Below are 19,313 nucleotides of genomic sequence, written 5' to 3' on the forward strand. Positions count from 1 at the left end.
GTGTTTCAGCTGTTTTAGTGCATACATCTATATCTTTTTATTTTAAACGGGTAGGATATTCAGATGAAGGAACTGATCTTGTGGTTTTGTCGTGTATATAAATTGTTCCAGTGCTAAGCTAAGCTTAACTCCTAAGCTTCCACTTTAGTCCCATCATTCAATGTCATCCAATGTATTTAATATTAACACAACCCGCTATAGTTTTTGGTTTGTAAACATGAAGGTAGCAGTTTGGACGCGTAGCACTGACAGATAGACTTAGCTATCTATCCATGCTACGGTAGGAAAATCTGACGAGGTAGCACTGATAGTCAGAACACCGGATTACAACCGTCTGTTGCTCTGAGCATTTCACTAGAGGAGCAGATTTATTCCTAAAAGGTAGGTTTATGGCACTGGCAGCGCACTGACCAATAACAGCTGGCGCCTCTGCGCTTTGCCTCGTGCGCTGCCGCTGCTTTACCTCAGCGGGATCGCGCGCGCCTCCTTTCACTCAAACTGGACACAGGCTGACCTGTATGGATATTTATATCAACTTACTGAGGAATTATGTTTCTTTGGTGAACTCATGGTAAGAGTTCAAACCCCACCGCGTTAGCTCTGGCTAAGCACCTCTATGTGAACCACAGGAATAACTTGTAGTCACGCTTTCAGAGGTGCGTTCAGGTAACTGTGAGAATGATTTATCTTTGTGAACAAAGAATTATGTGAGGTGTTTACATCTCAACACGCTGCCCAGCGTGGCTCTGTCTTCCCTGTAAAGTTTATATCTGTGTTCCTGATTGGTCGGAGCGTTAGTGGTTAACCAACCAGCGCTGGGAGAGGGGGACTAGTTTAATTGGCCAACCTAAAATGCAGTTATAATTGCAGTTTACTAATTTGTATTTGTGAACAAAGGTCAAACTAAATCATTAAATTCATAGCATCAGGTTGTTGTTATGGTAACAAAACAAATGAATATTGTTCTTTGAAGATTTTCAAAGTAAACTTGTCAGGTCCTTTAAATCTTACATCTAAATGTTAAACAATTTAAAGTCTTTTAATTTATGTATCCTGAAACCAATAAAACAAATTTAGGGTAACCCTAACCCTACTTTCAATAAATAAATGTTACATTTATGTATCTGTGGTCTGTGTTAAAATATTAGCATTTATGGGCCCCTGAAGCTCTGGGGGCCTTGTGGAGCTGCTGACTTCATTTGAATTAAGCAGAAGTGCAAATAATATTAATTTTAAAATTATTTTTTGATTTGTTGTTTTTAAGACTAGTTATGGGTTTAAATAGCGTTTCACTGGCGATGTTTTCCCATAACATATAATTACTCAGTAATATTTTAACATTTCCTGTCTACTTAACATCTTTTAATACAAAATCACGGTGGACCGCCTTGGCGCCCTGACCACCGGGCTTAACAAGTTTTCTGGGGAAAACCCTGCATAAGTTAAAATTTTACATTTAAGGAGACAGGTATGTAGCTAAGAGATAGGGGATGGGGTTGATGGGCTTGGACTTACCTCGGAGCCTGCAGCAGCACAATTGATGAGGTTATTATTGGGGTTGGCAATCCAGAAAGTTGAAGATGCACTATTGAAAGGGAAGATATAGGAAAAATATATTTATAGTGAAATAGAACTAAATGAAAGAAAGAAAATGCTACCACTCAATACCATTCTAGCCATTCATGAGGGAAGGCATGAGACTGTTCACGATAGCAATTGGGTGGCAGTGCTGCAGGTTCTATAGTCGGCACAAGGCCAGAGTGGTGCTGAGCTACGAGGACTGTACAAGGTTGCTTGCAGCTTTAATTTCAAATTACAACCAAAAATGTTTTTTTCCATTTGTTGTGTGTTCCATATAAAGGAGTTGGTCACCAACGTTCCTCAACCATTTGAATTATTAAGTGGGTTTGAGGATGAGAATGTGTCTGTCGTTGTGTCCTTGGGCAAGACACTTCACCTTGCCTGCTGGTGGCGCTGTTGCATGGCAGCCTCACTTCTGTTCATTCAAACTCAGTGTATGAATTTGAATGGGTGAGTCACTGTAGTGTGGTTTGGGGTCCTCTGGATTTATTAAGGTGCAAAGCCATTTACCATTTAGTGCAGCTGATTCAGCCCATTGTTAATCACCCATTGATTGAAATCAGCTGGGCTAAAGCAAGAAAACATCTAAAACATAAAACACTTAAAAATGACACACCCTGACAAGCCCTCTTAATCAGCACTGATTAAAAGGAGCTCCTCAAGAGCCCCCAACCTCTTTTGCAGGCAACAACCAGCTGTTGCAGCCGGAAGTCATAAGGACCAAGGGAGAAAGGGTATCAACCATCCTCAGGAGGTCAACTGGAAGGGATTTCCACCAGAGTGTAGCTTTGATCCTATCACTCAAAGATAGCCTTGAGCAACTGCCTCTTCACAACTGGCTTCTGGTTTCCAGACTTCGCAGCTGGCTCCAGGGCAAAAGAGTAACCCTCCTGACCCACTGGATCTTCAAGTATCAGGATTCCAATGGCCGAAAGACCGACCAACAGATCCTGTTTGTGGCTTTTACCAGCTGAAAAACTGGCCTTCAGATCCTCTACATGGGTTCCAGAGGCCAAAAAGGCTGATCTTCAGACTGTCTTCATGGATCCCTCTGGCCTCACGGCTGACATCCAGACTTCAGGGTTCAGCTTCACCGACACCCTGCAAGGTTTCTGTTCTACTGGTGTCCTCCAAAATTCCTGTTCCTTTGTCACCGTCGCCCTCCAGACTTTCTGCTCCTTCATCACCTTACAAGGTTCCGGCTCCTTTGTCGGACATCAGAATTTTGTTTGCACTATGAACTAATTAAGAACTAAAGATTTTTTTTCTTTTGGAGACTCCTTCCTAGGTCCCCTCCTCACACCCTGGTTGGGTTGTTTTTGTTTGTTGTTTATAGTTATTTCTTGTTTCTCTAGTTTTATTATCTTTCTTTAGTCTAGTTATTCTTAAGTGTTAGACACATTTCCTGTTCCTCTGTGTACTTTCGCTCACTCCTCAGTCTGCCTCCTGCTTCCTCCACTCACACCTGGAACCCGTTAGCTAATCAACTCAGTTTCTTTGTCAGAGTATTCAATCTCCCAGTACTTAAACACTACATTCCCAGTTCCTCCTTATCAGTTCCTCACATCTAATCCCGTTACTTCCTCGCTCTACCCTGTGTTCTCAAGTCTCTTTGCTGGTTTTTTCCCTTGGATTTTATGGTTTGTATTTTGTCCTTGCTCCCTGTGGTATTTTATGAATTTTTGTCATTTTTTCATTAAACATTTAGCATGATCCATGCTCTCCGCTCTAGTCTGTATTTTGGTTCACTCTATAACTCTCACATAATGTCAATAATGAGAATTGTCAATATGTGAGGTTGAATTTGAAGTGCATAAGGTTGATCCATGTACAGAAAAGCTCTTAATTTTGCACATGTTGAAATTATAAGCACCACAAATTCCAAAGAGTATTAATACATGATGAAGGCAAGAGTATCAACTAAAATGTGGCATCTACTATCTCTTTCTCTTCTACCTGCTATGTGTGAAGCGTAATAAGCAATTAGAATGTAATTTTAGGTGAGTACTGTGAACATTATGTGATTGTAAATATGGTCACATAAGCAGTTATTCTAAATGTAATTTAGTTTTATTTTCAAGTGCAGTTGCAGCAAAAAGATATATATATATATATTTGCTTATCTATATTGTATAGTTACATTTCATACTTTGTGCAAATGGATCTGTCATACAGGTTTGCCTACAAAGTACATTCATTACAGTAATCGGTCCTATTGACTGACAGCACTCAATAGTTTGATTATTTTTAGAAATGTCTGAAAATGTCCTTACCACTACTAAAGTGATCAGAGCAAATGTATGCCATGTTAGATGGCTTCAGATCAGTGATGTGGAGTCAGGGGAGGCATAATGTCAAAATAATATATAATGGTAAGATAATTCATATTGGCATTTTCACCCGGTGGTTTGTACTACAAAGTATTTATTTTTCATTTATTAATGTAATCAAAAATTAGATTAATAATTTTTGATTATTGTTTCTTCAAAATTGTTGAATTTTCTCATTTTCCCATTCAAATGTTTGGAAGAGCAGCCGGTGAGGCAGCAGCAAGCTGAGCTTCACCTTGGATTGCGCAACCTCTCGCTAACCGCTCTGGCTGCCATTCGATGAGAGCATGTTCCTCCTCTGTCTGTCTCAGCAATAAAATGGTTAAAAAATATTTAAGATATTAACTGATTCTCCATAATTTAGCTTATGTATATAATATACAGTGTTTTTTTGTCACCGGCTGTGTGTGTAAGTGTTTTGTCTGCTGAGGAGTGATCATAAACGGCAGAGAACAGATTCAAGGTAAGGAAGGGAGTTTTATTGCCTCATGGCAGGGGGCGCCATTGATCCCAGACAATGGTCTTGTGACTTCACATCTGCAGAGTAAGTGAAAGCGAGCAAGCCATACAGTAAATAAGTCAAGTGCAGCGATATACTTATTGTTTTCTCCTCTCTTTCGACGTCAACATGTATTACTACATTTGTACACTACTGAATGGAAAAATACTACTTTGTTTGAAAAGATTCTCTTCCTGAATTTGAACTGTGGCTCGGATAGAGCTGTATGAAAGAGTTTATTTGTGTTTTTGTGTGCCAACAAGTTGCAGTGGTCCGCATGTCGAGTGAAAGCACAGTCACGAGGTGGAAGGAGTGGAAAGCCGCTAAAGATGCTAGCGATGACTCCTCCTCAAGTAGTACACTGCAAAAACTCAGATTACTAAACTTCAAAATCAATGAGTTTAAAACAACATTTGAGAAGCAGCTGAACTCTAAAACCAACAGCCTTTGTGATTCTCTGCAAAAGTTGGTTAATGAGAGTAAGGAGTGTTCAGTCAGACAGTAAAATAACTCTAGGTGAACATGGATATGGAGATAAGTCTAGTGATAAAAAGAGTTGAACAAATGGAGACTGAAATGGAACGGGCTTGCGAGAAGACTACTTGATTTGATCCTGACGTGTCAACGATTATTTTTGGAGTACTGTATTTTCCGGACTATAAGGCACACCGGATTATAAGGTGGACTCTCAATTATGGCGTCCATTTCTGTATTTAACCCATACATAAGGCACACTGGATTATAAGACGCATGCTAAAACATACGTTCAACAAAAAAAAAGGTAACGGAAACAAAACAGTAAGTTTAGTTGAACTTTATTCGACTATGTAACAATACACTCATGTTATTTTTTTATTCTTCTTCCACAAATCCATCAAAGTCCTCGTCTTCTGTATCTGAATTGATCAGCTGGGCAATTTCGCCATCAAACATGCCAGGTTCCCTCTCATCATTGTCGGAGTCAGTCTTGTTGCCAGGTGGCTGTTCAGCAATGATGCGGCTTTTGCTAAAGCTCGGACAACAGTTAAGGCAGATACATTAGCCCAGGGATCCACCATCCATTCGCACATGGTGGCATAACTCGCCCGGCGCCGCCTCTCCATCTTAGTAAACGTGTGTTCAGTCTGTCGTCCATCGCTCCCACTCCGCTCGCAACTTCTTTTTGAACGCCCTGTTTACACCAATGTCCAGTGGTTGCAGTTCTTTTGTTAATCCTCCCGGAATGATGGCAAACTCCGAATTAGTTTGCTTCACTTCCTTTTTCACAGTAGCAGTGAGATGGGCGCGCATGGAGTCGCAGATGAACAGGGACGGTGATACGTGGAAAAACCTATCTGGTTTTTACCAGAGGCGTATACTGAACTCGGAAAACAATTCTCCGATTGGTTTATCGCTGCTGGCATACGTACTGTACATTTTAAGTCTCTGTGTCAGGGACAGATTTTGGAATTCAGTGCACACTTAAGGCACACCGGATTATAAGGCGCACTGCTGATTTTTGAGAAAATTTAAGGCTTTTGGGTGTGCCTTATAGTCCGGAAAATATGGTACTTTACTGAAGGAGAAGATGTTTCGGACTTGGTGAACAAGCTCCTTGTCGAGGGACTACAGTGGGAGTCGCCACAAACCGGTGCCGGTGTCATTACGGTGGAGAGGACGAAGGACAGGGGAGGACGTCCCAGCGTGACCAAGGTGGAACTTGGATCTATTCAGAAGACAATTAGCTTGCTACGGAAGAAACAGTTGCTTAGAGGGAATGTTAAATATAAATATGTTTACATTCATTCAGCTAAGATGCACACTAAATGGCTTATCAGACTATACTTTAAAACATTACTGGATCAGCTACCCTCTGGCAATCAGTTCTACATTTCCAGAAATGGCAGAGTTAGAAAGTGACAAAATGACAGAGGACAGTCTGGAACGGATGAGATCCGAAAAAGAGCTGGCAATGGAGTTGATGGTCCAACTGATGCAGTGGGTAACAACATGGAATCATCATGGTCAGCTGAGGTTTGAAGTTCCCCAGCCCAGCCTGCAAGTTATGTTCAATATACTCTTGTACACTGGAATATAAATGGATGGACTGAAATTAACTCAGAACTTACAGTTAATACTGAGGAATTTTAATCAGACTTTATTTCACTCAATGAGACTCATCTATCTGGACAAAACACAATTACATTTTCACAATTAATTTTGATTGTTACACTTGGTTTGGACAAAATAAAAAGATGCATATATTAGAGCCAAGAGGGCTCGGATTCTTGCATTCAGTTAAAGCATGTAAAGACAAAAATATTCTTTAGCTTTGATTTCATGTTATCTTCCTCCAAAAGGATCTAACTGGTTTTATCCACATAGATTATATAATGATCTGGTTAAAATCTACAATCTGGTTGAAATGGATGCCACCTATGTTAGTGGGGATTTTAATAGTCAAATTGGAAGCTTAGAAGATTGTATTAATGAAATTAATGTGGATATTCCTGTTAGAACATATTTAAATGAGACTGTAAAACAATTGCTGCATGGTAAATGATCGAATAGCTGGGAATAATAATTTCACTCCAGTATCTGTAAAAGGAAGAGCGGTTGTGGATTATATTATCATAACTCACAGCTGTTTATGCAGCTCTGTTAATTTAGATATTAAAATAGGTGCATAAACCTCTGTTAATAGAGAGCGGTGGTAAAAAAACGGCTTGATTTACTGGATAATTTTTGTAAAATACCTGACCACTCTTTATTAGCTCTTACTTTTAAGGGACAAGGAAACAGTCCCACACCTGGTGAGGGACAGTCTAACTTAAATTCAAAAGGTTACTTAAGAACAGTGGTTCCCAAACTTTTTCCGGCCCCCCCCCCCCCCGATGGATTACAAATAGGGAGAGTTAGACTCTGGCTTTCTGGTTGAATGATGTGTGTGAGCTGGGGGGGGAGGGGAGTGCAGACTTCCTGTTATACGATGTGTGTCCGGAGGGGGTGGGGTGGGAGGCGGGGGATCTCGGGAGATTCTTAGAGACTCCCTGTTATACTCTTCCATCCCCATCCACTCAAACCCCCTCCTCAGCGCAAAAAGCGTTCAAAGATTTTTTCCCCTTTATTCCATACTGCTTCATGCGCCCCCTCTGCAATGGCACGGCGCCCCCCTAGGGGGCATGGCCCACAGTTTGGGAACCTCTGCTCTAGAAAAAAATTTTATCATGCCGTTTTTCAAATGTCTCATTGCAATTTGTGGCTGGGACATTTATAGACCAGATTAAGGATGTCAATTGTCAAAGTTCGCTGAATGTATGGTATGCAGATTTTTGTAATTTTGTCTATGATGCAATAAGATCCAGTAAAAAAGGTATTAGGGGTAATAAGAGACAAGACAAAATCAATAGATTTTACTGGAATGACGAATTGAAAGTGTTATGGAATGACATACTAGCTGAGAAAAGATTTTTGAGATGTTTTGATAGGGACTTGAAACATTTGCTAAAAACTGAATTTGAAGACAAATGAAGTACATTTGATAAAAGGCTTAGAACTTCTAAGAGAAAATATCAAAAAGGTCAGGCACGATTGAGTTTAACCAAACTCATAACCCTCAGGTATTTTGGAACTTGATCAAACAATTAGGCCCCTGAAAAACTAAAACCATCCCCTTAGACGTGATTCAGGAGGATGACTCTGTATGTCTTGATATTAACAAAGTTTTGCACAGGTGGCAAGCTGACTTTGGAGGTTTATTTTCTGGCAGTTTTATCTCTTCTGAATGGGATTATTCCTATTTAGAAAGGACAAAATCTATTAAGAATCAAATTGAAAATTTTATGCCAATGAGTTCCTCAAATCTTCAATTTAACTCTTATATGTCAGAAATGAAATCGATAAGACCGATAAGACCATTGATATGTTAAAATTTGGGAAGGCTATGGATTATGATAATTTGTCAAATGAAGTTTTAAAACAACCTGGTTTATTTCAGATTTTATTAAATCTTTTTTTCATATGTTTTGAACAGGGTTTGGTCCCATCTGATTGGCAAAAATGTATAATTAAACCAATCTCAAAGTCTGAAACTGCTGATCCTCATGTATCTATGAAGTGCAGGGGCATTAGTTAGCTGTTTTTATAAACTTTACTCTAGTGTTCTAAATGAAAGGTTAATTAAGTACTTAGAATCTTGTAATTTATTAACAGAGGAACTGAATGGGTTTAGACAGAAAAGAGCCTGTATAGATCATAGATATTCTTTAACCACAATAGTTAATGCAAGGAAATAAGAAAGAAAGTCTACTTTTGCGTGCTTTATAGATTTCTAAAATGCTTTTGATTATGTCAACCAAGAATTGTTATGTTTTTCAGTTATTAAAAGTAGGAATTGATGGAAAATTTTATAATTCCACAAAAGCTGTTTATCATAATTCAGAATCTTGTGTTCAGGTAAACGATTACAGAACAGGGTGGTTTTTAACGCCATATGGTGTTAAACAAGGATATGTTTTGTCTCCCACTCTCTTCACATTATATATAAATGACTTGGCAATGGTAATTAAAGAGGTAAATGTGGGAGTGAGAGTAGGTGAGATAAAGGTTTGTATATTACTGTACGTGAATGATATTGTGCTTATTGCTGAAAGTGAACCAGATCTTCAGAAACTGTTAAATATTACTTATGCCTGGTGTAACAAAATGAGGTTAGGATAAATTGTGCTAAAACTGAAGTTATTCATTTCAGCATTGACAACATTTACATTTTGTTTTGGGCATACTACTTTGTCTATTACAAAAACATATAAATATTCAAATATTTAATAAATATTTAATAAATATTCAAATATTTAATAAATATTTGAATGTTTATTAAATATGGCAATACATTTTTTCATTTAGTTTTGTAATGAAATGTGCATTTTGTGGGGTACAGTTTGTATGTGTAAAGAATGGAGAAAAGAAACATAATATTTAATTAATATTTGAATATTTAACAAATGTTAAATATTCATGCTGTGGATTAATATNAGTGCAGCAGATTACCTCATCATGCAGGGCCGGTCCAAGGCTGTATGGGGTCTTGAGCAGAGTTTGATTTAGGGGCCCCTCTTCACGCTAAAAACATTAGTACCACTTACAGCTTCTGTGTTAGATTTAGAGAAATCTGGGAGAGTGGGAGTAGTTTAACTGGCCATCCTATAAACAGTTAGTTTACTAATTTGTATTTGTGAATAAACAGAGCTCAAACTCAGCTTGTTGCTATGGTAACAAAACAATCTAATTAATTAATTACAATAAACATGATACATGCTTTACTGTGTTTGTTGTGCCGATTGCACATTATCCCTCTGAGGAACAAATTAAAGACTGTTCTTTTCTGTCCTATTTTATCTATGCTATTCTCTAGTGGGATATTCATGTACCCTTTATGCCTAGTGAGCATTGCAATAGAATTATTGCTTTTCCTTTTGTCCACAGATTGTCCTTTCTGGAGTCCTGGAGCAAGTTGTGAACTGTAGAGACTCATTGGCTCAGGAATACCTAATGGAGTGCATTATTCAGGTATATGGTGCAGATTTTCTTTCTTCCTGAGATTATGCTTTACCATTAGTAAAGGTCTTAGAAACATCTTGCATGATAGTAAGTATGAATATTATGGCGTCTGCAAACAGAGAATGTGTTTTGGGAATATTTGTTCAATTTCTTAGCCCAATGAAACAAGATTTATAGTTAATGGCAGGGCTACACAATTACAGTTTGAGCTAATTAGTATTTTGCAAGGCATACTATCTTTTACTGCTGTAAGCATGGCTGAACAGGAGCCTTCTGCTGAAAGGCTTTTGACTATATTTTTTTCACAGTGTGAATTACACCAAAACACCCTTCTCAAACATGCATGCATAAACTAAAATACTTTCATAGCACTCAATAAAAAAATTGATTGTTTTTTGTTGCTGATTCTGACTGGTTTGTTCCACATTTAGGTTTATTGGAACAGTAGCTGTTTAAATGTATTCTCATGGTAAAGATGTCAAACATGGACGAAAGTTGTGTACTGATTTTGTTAGCTCTGTCAATCAGCAGTCTGCTCTTCCTCAATGTGTCTTCAATTCTCTGGTTCTGTTAGGTTTTTCCTGATGAGTTTCATCTTCAGACCCTTAACCCTTTTCTGCGTTCCTGTGCTGAGTTGCATCAACATGTCAACGTAAAGAACATCATCATTGCACTTATTGACAGGTACACTTTCACTTAACTCAAAGTGGGAAAGCCAAAGGTTTTGCACTTTCTTCACCATAGATGAAAACATTTTGTAGTTTTTGTATTCCTAAGCCTTCCACAGTAACAAATTATCTTTTAATGGCTATATATTGAAATCATGACAACTGTCCACAGTTAGCTTGCAAGTAATTGCAGACATCTAAGCATACCTTCTCTTCATGTTTTCTGTGTTTTTCATACTCTTATGCGCATTGGAGTGGACATATACAGGTGCTGGCCATAAAATTAGAATAACATGAAAAGTTCTGGAAACCACTGCAGAAATATTTACAGTAACGGTGTGGAGTGGTTGAGCTGAAAAGCTGCAGTCAGGATGGATCTTTTACTTGCAGCATCTCTGGAACAAAACAGTCTCTTCCTTCTCATTTTCCTCAGTATGTGACTTTAAGTCAGTATTCATTTCACCTGCAGACACAAAACCCAGATAGTGGAAATAAACTTATTGAGGGCATTTCTGCATAAAACATGGCAACAAACATCTGACCAATCACACAACATTTTGTGTACTGATCTCTGTCGAAATAGTTTGACTTGGTGTTGAGAAGTGGAGGTGGATTCCTCTCTTTGAACAAAATGATGCAATTTTTATCATGCATTTGTCACTGAGGACACTTTGAATAAAGTATGTAGGAGCTTTTACTTCAATTGCTAAACATATTTTTACAGAGTCACACACAGAACAATCTAAGTAGATTTTCCATGCTGTATATAATATGTGCCGTTTCGTCTTTCAGACTTGCTCTATTCGCTCATAGAGAAGATGGTCCAGGCATTCCACCTGAAATCAAATTGTTTGACATTTTCTCTCAACAAGTGGCCACTGTTATTCAAGTAAGATACACACACAACTGCAAAAATATATGCATCTTGTGCATGACTAGAGCAAACAAGCTGAGTTTTAACAGTATGGTGTACACACTTAACATACTGCAGAATTATGTCTTCTTCAGTCACGCCAGGACATGCCATCAGAGGACATAGTGTCTTTACAAGTGTCTCTCATCAATTTGGCTATGAAGTGCTACCCTGACCGTGTTGACTATGTGGACAAAGTTCTGGAAAGCACGGTAGAAATATTTAACAAGCTCAACTTGGAACAGTAAGTTTGGCGAATTCAGAAAAGTATAAGTCTGAACTGATGTATGTGCAGTGCCAGTTTTTAGTTTGCTTATTTGGACCCTCTTTTATTCTGTAGCATAGCAACTAGTAGTGCTGTGTCCAAAGAACTTACCCGTCTTTTGAAGATCCCAGTGGATACCTACAACAATGTGCTGATGGTGCTCCAACTCAAGCACTTCCCACCTCTCTTTGAATACTTTGACTTTGAGTCCCGCAAGACCATGAGTTGTTACGTACTGAGTAACACGCTGGAGTCCAACACCATTATTGTTTCACAGGAACAGGTTTGTACAAATACTTCAGTTTCTGCACGGTCTTGTCTTTTTCATAAACTCACAATAAAAGCTTTCTTGTAGCAACATTTCATCCATTGACGTGTGTGATAAGCATACATTTTATGCCTAAATACTCCTTTAATTCTTCTTATAGGAAGCTAATCAAAATCAGAATCAAGATCAGCTTTATTGACCAAGTTTGTGCAAAGAAAGGATGACACTGATTTCTGTTTCACTTTGCTCTCAATGTACAGACATTTTAAGTATAAATATATGTATTTTTTCTGGGAATAAAAAATGAGAAGAGCAGGAAACAAAGAAAAGAGCTGTGAAATACTCTCATTGCTCATGTTGACTTTCTTCCAATTGTTTTTCTCAAATAGCACTGTGTAGTACAGACAGAAAGGTAAACGTCTGAACAGTCTGTGTCCTGTATGTGTGGGAACTGTAGAGATTTATCTACCTTTTTCCTGACCCCTAGACCTGCACAACTCCTGGTTGTAGGGAGGGTCAGCCCTGATCCGCTCTGCAGTCTAACCATGTCCTCTTTTGTGGCTAAGTCAATCCACACAGTGATTGACAAACACAGAACAGACTTAATAATTGCCATGATGATGACCAGCAACTCCTGTGGAAGGTTCTACTTCTTATGTTACTGCAGAGAACGCAGGTTATCAACCTTGACTTCTATGCACGGACTTGTTTACAGGATCAGACAGGGGTGTCAGTGGTGTCTTATGCTAAGTTTAGTTTCACAGATTTTCACAGATGGGTCTACCATGGTAGACATTTCTAAACAGAGAAGATCACTAAAGAGAGAACACATATGTGAGTGACTCCAGTGCTGATAGTTTTTATTAATTAGAAGAGGTTGCCCAGCCTCATCTTCTGCTGCCTGCCACTTGGGAAGTGGGCACTGTAAGCCAAGCATACTATGTATACCATTAAGTTGTATATATTGGAGGGGAGGCCGATCGCTGATTACCAATCTTTAAAACATCTGATCTGCCAGTTCCAATTTTGACCGATCATTTTTTTTGTCTGAAATGTCACCAAATATTGGAAGAAAGTCAGAGTTGGCAACAGTGAAGTGACTATTGTTAAATGCAAATGAGTTATTAGCCATGATCTGGTCAGCTGGTCTATCAGTCAAACCTCTCAGAGCAGAGCAAAAGAGGACAGTGTCATTTTTCAAACCAACTGCTGAGTACAACAAATTCATACTGTATTATACATATTTTTAAATGATTGGATATTTCTAAATAGTAATTCAATGTATATGTAGGTGGACTCGATCTTGAGCTTGGTTTCCACACTGATACAAGACCAGCCAGACCAACCAGCTGATGATCCTGACCCCGAGGATTTCGCCGAGGAACAGAGTCTTGTTGGCCGCTTCATTCATCTTTTCCACTCTGAAGATCCTGATCAGCAGTATCTTGTAGGTTCTTCCCTTAACGTTTGTTGTAGGGGAAAGGTAATTTCTAATAGTGTGTCGTACTGTAGTGAGCTGCCTGTTATGGAAATATTTTCATACTAGAGGCCTGTTGCCAAATGCTGTTTTAAGAGCAAATAGTATTGTACTTTACAAAGGGCTTTAGTGTGTTAGAGGGAGGTGTGTGGTGTTCACTGACGATGAAGATGACAGTGATGCATTTGCTGGCTGTAATGTTGTTTTTGGGTTTTAGATTCTTAATACCGCCCGGAAACATTTTGGTGCTGGAGGAAACCAGAGGATCCGCTACACCTTGCCTCCTCTGGTGTTTGCTGCCTATCAGCTGGCCTTTCGATACAAAGCCAACTCATCAGTGGTCAGCATACCTTTATTTTCCACCACCCCACCTGCTACACTGTTGGTATTGAAATACTGAAATGTTTCCATTTTTAGGATGACAAGTGGGAAAAGAAGTGCCAGAAGATATTTTCCTTTGCCCACCAGACTATCAGTGCACTTATCAAGGCTGAGCTTTCTGAGTTGCCTCTGCGACTGTTCCTGCAGGGAGCGCTGGCTGCTGGTGAAATTGGCTTTGAGAATCATGAAACGGTGGCATATGAGTTCATGTCACAGGTAGAGTAAATGTTTGTCTCTTGCGCTAAAACAACAAGAGCTGGGTCAGACAGAAAATCATATTTGTGAGATTGACATGAGTCGGGATGTTGTACTTCCTCCTAATGTTTCCATCTCTTTAGGCCTTTTCTTTGTATGAGGATGAGATTAGTGACTCCAAAGCCCAGCTGGCAGCCATCACTCTGATCATCGGCACCTTTGAACGAATGAGATGTTTCAGTGAGGAAAATCACGAGCCTTTGAGGACTCAATGTGCCCTGGCTGCTTCCAAACTTTTAAAGAAGCCAGACCAGTGCCGAGCCGTCAGCATATGCGCCCATCTCTTTTGGTCAGGTCGCAGCACTGACAAAAATGGCGAAGAGGTATGTGTCTCATTTTATGCCTGCTAATTCCACAGAAAATATGTTGATAGATCAAACATGCAAATATATGCTAAAATGGTTTTAAGGTGCTCTCGAACTCCCTTCCTCAAGTGCCAGATTCCTGAGACTTTTAGATGTGTTCCTTGTTCTAAACCAGGGGTGTCGAACTCCAGTCCTCTGCTGTCCTGCAGGTTTTAGATGTGCCACAGGTACAAAACACTGGAATGAAACGGCTTCATTACCTCCTTCTTGTGTAGATAAGTTCTCCAAAGCCTTTTAATGACCTAATTATTCTATTCAGGTGTGGTGCAACAGAGGCACATATAAAAGTTGCAGGTCTCTGGCCCTCAAATTACTTACCTGAAACAACCACAGACATAATTTGAATTGAGGTTTTGTTTTTCTTTTTTGATGCAAACAAATATCAGAAATGATGAACAATTTATCTAGTGTTGACTAAGATAACAGTTTTTATTAAACTGATGATGTAAAGTATTTTTGAATACTTTACATCAAAAATAAAGTATTCAAATCACTGTGTTTGAATTGAACACAGTGATTTTCAAGCAACTTAGAAGAGGTTCCTACCAGCTCTGAAAACATCAACACCTCCAAGGTTTAAATGAGGAATACATCAAGACAGACTTTTTTTGTATGCGTTAGTGATTTTCAGCCTGGTTCTGATCGACAAGGGCTGAATATTTACTTCAACAATGTAGCTTATCTCTGCATTCCCTTTCAACACAGAAGACAAAATTTAAAAAAAAGTCTGAATTCTAATCAGGAAAGTCTGAGATGTTGCAACCAAAGCTGGGCCCATATTCTCAAAGATTCTCAAATTTGTTTTGGAGAGTTCATATCTTAGCCTAAAAGTTCTTTCTGAGCTTCAGAGTGATTCAGCCTGCTGCTAAGAGCAACTGAGCGTGGAGTGGACATAAATTCCTAACTTAATGAGAAGGTGTGGTTGACCCTGAAAACATGAAACAAGACTTAAAAAACAAACAAGTACGCTGCCAGTAGGCAATCAATAGACATTAACCAATCCTACAGTCTCGTTGGAATTAAGAAATGTGTCGTATGATGAAAGTATGCAAAATTGAATTGCCACACAGCATCAACATTTTTGAATGCACCTGTTTTATTTCTGTGTCATTATTTTGATTGGTCAGGACTTTTTGTCATGCTGGTATTTTACGAGTTGTCTATTTGATAGTAATGTGGACCCTCAGCTGTCAGTCATTTGCCGTGATTACTTACTTGTATAAAATGACCAACATAAAGTGGGATAAACCAAACAAGACAGGAGCAGAGACTGCTGTTGGCAGAACTCTATCCTTTTTATAGAATATTTCTTTTTGATAGTTTTCCCACCATCTTAAGGCCCCCACATATTCGGGTGTACTGTGCGCACTCCATGAACCGCACAGAGTCTGTGTGTACCGATTTCCTAAAATTCTCTCGTGACAAATTCCTTTATTTCACACAATCCTAATGAGAACTAGCAAGTTTGATGAGCTATTTGGGTGCCTAACTCTGTTTCTTCTCTATCTGGGAAACGTCAACTCTGTCAGTGTGGGGCAGAGAATGACAGTCGCATGTCAGAGAGCCGCTGCCCAGAGCCAGCGCAGCATCCTACTGCGGATCGGGGCAGAGGAGCAGCAGGAGGCTGCACTGGCTTTAGCTGTAATCAAATGAGATCCGTTCATAATACGCTTAATTTATAATGTTCCAAAAGCACAATTGTGGTCGATGTAATAATTTGTGCAGCAATCCAAAACAAGCATATACTCCATCATCAGTACCTGCCGTTGTTCTAAAAAAAAAAAAAAAAAAAAGGCCACACCCAACTTATCGGACCACCTCTTTGCTCTGTTGCTGATAAAGAAGTCTGAGACGATGTTCTGTGTTTTTGTTCTTTTAATTCTGCATAATACACCATCTCAATATTTACCTGAATATAGCTAACAAAGCCTGTTGCCTTTAAGCATTTTTGCTTCACTGCGACAAGTCTGTTGACTTTTATCATGTTGATGTTGACTTTAAAACAATATTAAGTTGTGTAACCTTATCAGCCCGGAGTAAGCTTGATTTACTTAAACTAACAGTTTCCACCACTGTTCTTTGTTGGTGTGCGACACCAAGAAACGTGTATGCAGTCATAAAAATTGACCTTTGTGCAGGCATGGCTGGCGGATGTCTACTTTGAGTCCACGTAGAGTTCGCATAGAGTACGCGCTGACCTCTGCGGACTGAAGTACTGAAGTACACCAGAGTATGTGGGGGGCCTTTTGGCTCTCTAAAAGTCCTCCTCACTACTCCTAACATTTTGTCACTTTAGGAGCTCGCGCCAGGCCTAAGTTGCTTTGTGAATAACTTTCATCTTACCAAGTTAAAATCCAAATTAAAATCTTAAAATTCCAGAAATTTTATGAATTTTGCTACTAGCCCCTAGTGACGTCAATTTTGGAATCCTGGAATTCTAGAATCATAAGAATTCTTAGTGTTATGATTCTTTTAGAATATGAGTCAAAGGGTTAGGGTTAATAGTTATGGTAGGGGTGCACCGATAAAGATTTAAAAATCAGTTTATTAGCTATACTGAGCTAATAAACTTACACAACTCTGGACAGCCTCAGTTAGTGAATATTCTCCTGTACAAAATTCATAAAATAAAGTATCTATCTTATTGTTTGTCACTTAAGTGGTTGCTTCACTCTGTCAGCAGAATATTTGAATAGTTTTTTCATGGGATGGTCACATGTAGTAAACATTTAAACCAATATACCAGGTAAAAATATTGCCTGTCATACCTGTGCTTTGGTCCCTATTCACTTGTTGTTTTTTTTTTCTTTAGATACGTGATGGGAAACGGGTGATGGAATGTCTAAAGAAAGCCTTGAAGATTGCCAACCAGTGCATGGATTCATCATTGCAAGTCCAGCTTTTCATTGAAATCCTCAACAGATACATCTGCTTTTATGAGAGGGAAAATGATGCGGTAGGCTTTCTTCTATAAATTTCCTCTTTTTTTTTTTTTTTTTTTGCCTTTTATGAAATATTTCCTGTTGGCTCTGCTGGGAGGACATGACAATTTGTTTGCACATTTTCTCTTACTGTCATTTTGCACTGACCACAAGTTTATTTCCTGAATATCTGTCTCCTATTGGTATTGCTTTTTCTGTCATTTGTATTGCTGTTGTCTTTAGTTTCGCAATAAATCATTCTTCCAATAAATGCAATGAAATAATTACGTAATTATAGCTGAGTGAAAGTGGTGAACGAGATGGTTGCTTTTTTATGTGGAACAGTCTAGGACTCCAAGTCGTCCTTTAAATTTTAAAGATGAATTATCTGTTTGTAATTTTTTTTCCTGAAGTTTCTGTAACCTTTGTTCTTTAGCTCAGAATTATTTTTTTTTATTTTCATGACTTCTTACTTCTATACTTCTCTGGTAACTAGCCTTTGCATCTTCTCTACAAATATATGTCCTTACTTGTCCACATTTGTCTCTTCCATTGCATCTTGATTTTTGCATCCCCATTAATTTCAACAGTTTGCTTTAAAACTTTGCGACAAGTGATTTTTGACTTTGAAGCTCAATTTTGAATTAGTTGAAGGTCTCTTGTTCTCCTACATGTGAACCATGTGGAAGTGGGAAAGAACAGCTATGGCTTTAGCAGGGACTCTGTGTAAATCTGGAGTTGAAGATTACACGGAGCTGACGCTGAACTGCTAAAAAATCTGGTTTAAAAGTAAAAGTCTGTCTCCACAGCTGTGAAGAACTGAGGGTGCACTCACACCAGCCTAGGATTAGACACCTGAAATTGTTTGTCTAGAAAGTCTGATTCGTTTGATAGGTAAGAAAGCAAATTTGAATCATAAAATGGTCTAAAAAAGCGAACTCCGATCCACCTAAAAACCTCGGTCTCGGTCCGGTTGAAGCGAACTCTGAAATGTAACTGGTCTTGAGACCATTCCAAATTCAGGAAGTTAGCTACAGAGCAGTGCATTCTGGTCAATATATTACTCTCTGCTCTGTGGGTTAACGAAGATGTTGTTGGTTGTCATGGTAACGGGTCTACATGGTGACAGAAAGCGAGGATAAGCAGAATATAAATGGTTTAAAGTTGTTTTACAACTGTTACCAGCTTATTTTCCCTTTGATGTGGCGCTCTGCAACTGCTGTAATTTTTAAACCTTTAATAAATAACAAAAAAGGGACTAATTTGCCTTGTTTGAACATAAAGTATATGAGTCATGGTTTGTTACATTTTGACGAACTAATAAAATTAACAGTGGCAACTATGTAATTATTCACCAATATAAAAAAGCAATTTGCTTAGTCCTCTCTTGCATCTTGACAGAAATCAAACTGTTTATAGCAGGGGTCCCCAAGCTTTTTCCTGTGAGGGCCACATAACTTTTCTCTTCTCTGGTGGGGGACCGGAGTCAGTTTGTAACAGAAAAAGTCTGACGTTTGCAGGAGTGCCTAAATGAAAAAAATTGTTTTCCAGAAAGCACAATCAAATAATCCTCTCTGGGTTCTTCACAGAACAAAAGTCAGGAAATAACACTATTTATGAAATAAATACCATATTTTCCGGACTATAAGCCGTACCCCCAAAGTGTTTTTAAATAACCAGTAAACATACATATATAAACCGCAGATATCTCTGCCGCTCCAGGTTTTCCACAGCGATGCAGCAGAGAGGGGGACAGCCAAAATCTGAGTAATAACAGGTCAATTGAATATCACATTTATTAAAAGAAAAAGTTGCCAAGTTTAGATTTAAGTTTCTGAATAGTAACAGTAAA

The 19,313-nt window shown here is 38.7% G+C and overlaps 1 protein-coding gene and 1 long non-coding RNA gene across 2 annotated transcripts in view; one reads left to right on the forward strand and one right to left on the reverse strand.

The window, feature by feature from the left end:
- Positions 1–1,788, reverse strand: part of LOC106938569 (uncharacterized) — a 5,491-nt gene extending 3,703 nt beyond the window's left edge. Inside the window, exons 1-2 of the long non-coding RNA XR_001422652.1 lie at positions 1,512–1,788; positions 193–195 (exon numbers count right to left, since the gene is read on the reverse strand). This is a non-coding gene — a long non-coding RNA (uncharacterized LOC106938569). The remainder of the gene's footprint in view (positions 1–192; positions 196–1,511) is intronic.
- Positions 1–19,313, forward strand: part of vps35 (VPS35 retromer complex component) — a 36,148-nt gene that overhangs the window by 9,019 nt on the left and 7,816 nt on the right. The window contains exons 5-14 of the mRNA XM_015020659.1: positions 9,874–9,957; positions 10,523–10,632; positions 11,409–11,505; positions 11,625–11,773; positions 11,870–12,077; positions 13,354–13,509; positions 13,757–13,879; positions 13,957–14,136; positions 14,259–14,498; positions 17,353–17,496. Of these exons, the coding sequence (XP_014876145.1) occupies positions 9,874–9,957; positions 10,523–10,632; positions 11,409–11,505; positions 11,625–11,773; positions 11,870–12,077; positions 13,354–13,509; positions 13,757–13,879; positions 13,957–14,136; positions 14,259–14,498; positions 17,353–17,496 (1,491 nt within the window). The remainder of the gene's footprint in view (positions 1–9,873; positions 9,958–10,522; positions 10,633–11,408; positions 11,506–11,624; positions 11,774–11,869; positions 12,078–13,353; positions 13,510–13,756; positions 13,880–13,956; positions 14,137–14,258; positions 14,499–17,352; positions 17,497–19,313) is intronic.

The sequence above is a fragment of the Poecilia latipinna genome, unplaced genomic scaffold, assembly GCF_001443285.1.
Source record: "Poecilia latipinna isolate Pla-1442-1.1 unplaced genomic scaffold, P_latipinna-1.0 Scaffold2628, whole genome shotgun sequence".
Classification (NCBI taxonomy): domain Eukaryota; kingdom Metazoa; phylum Chordata; class Actinopteri; order Cyprinodontiformes; family Poeciliidae; genus Poecilia; species Poecilia latipinna.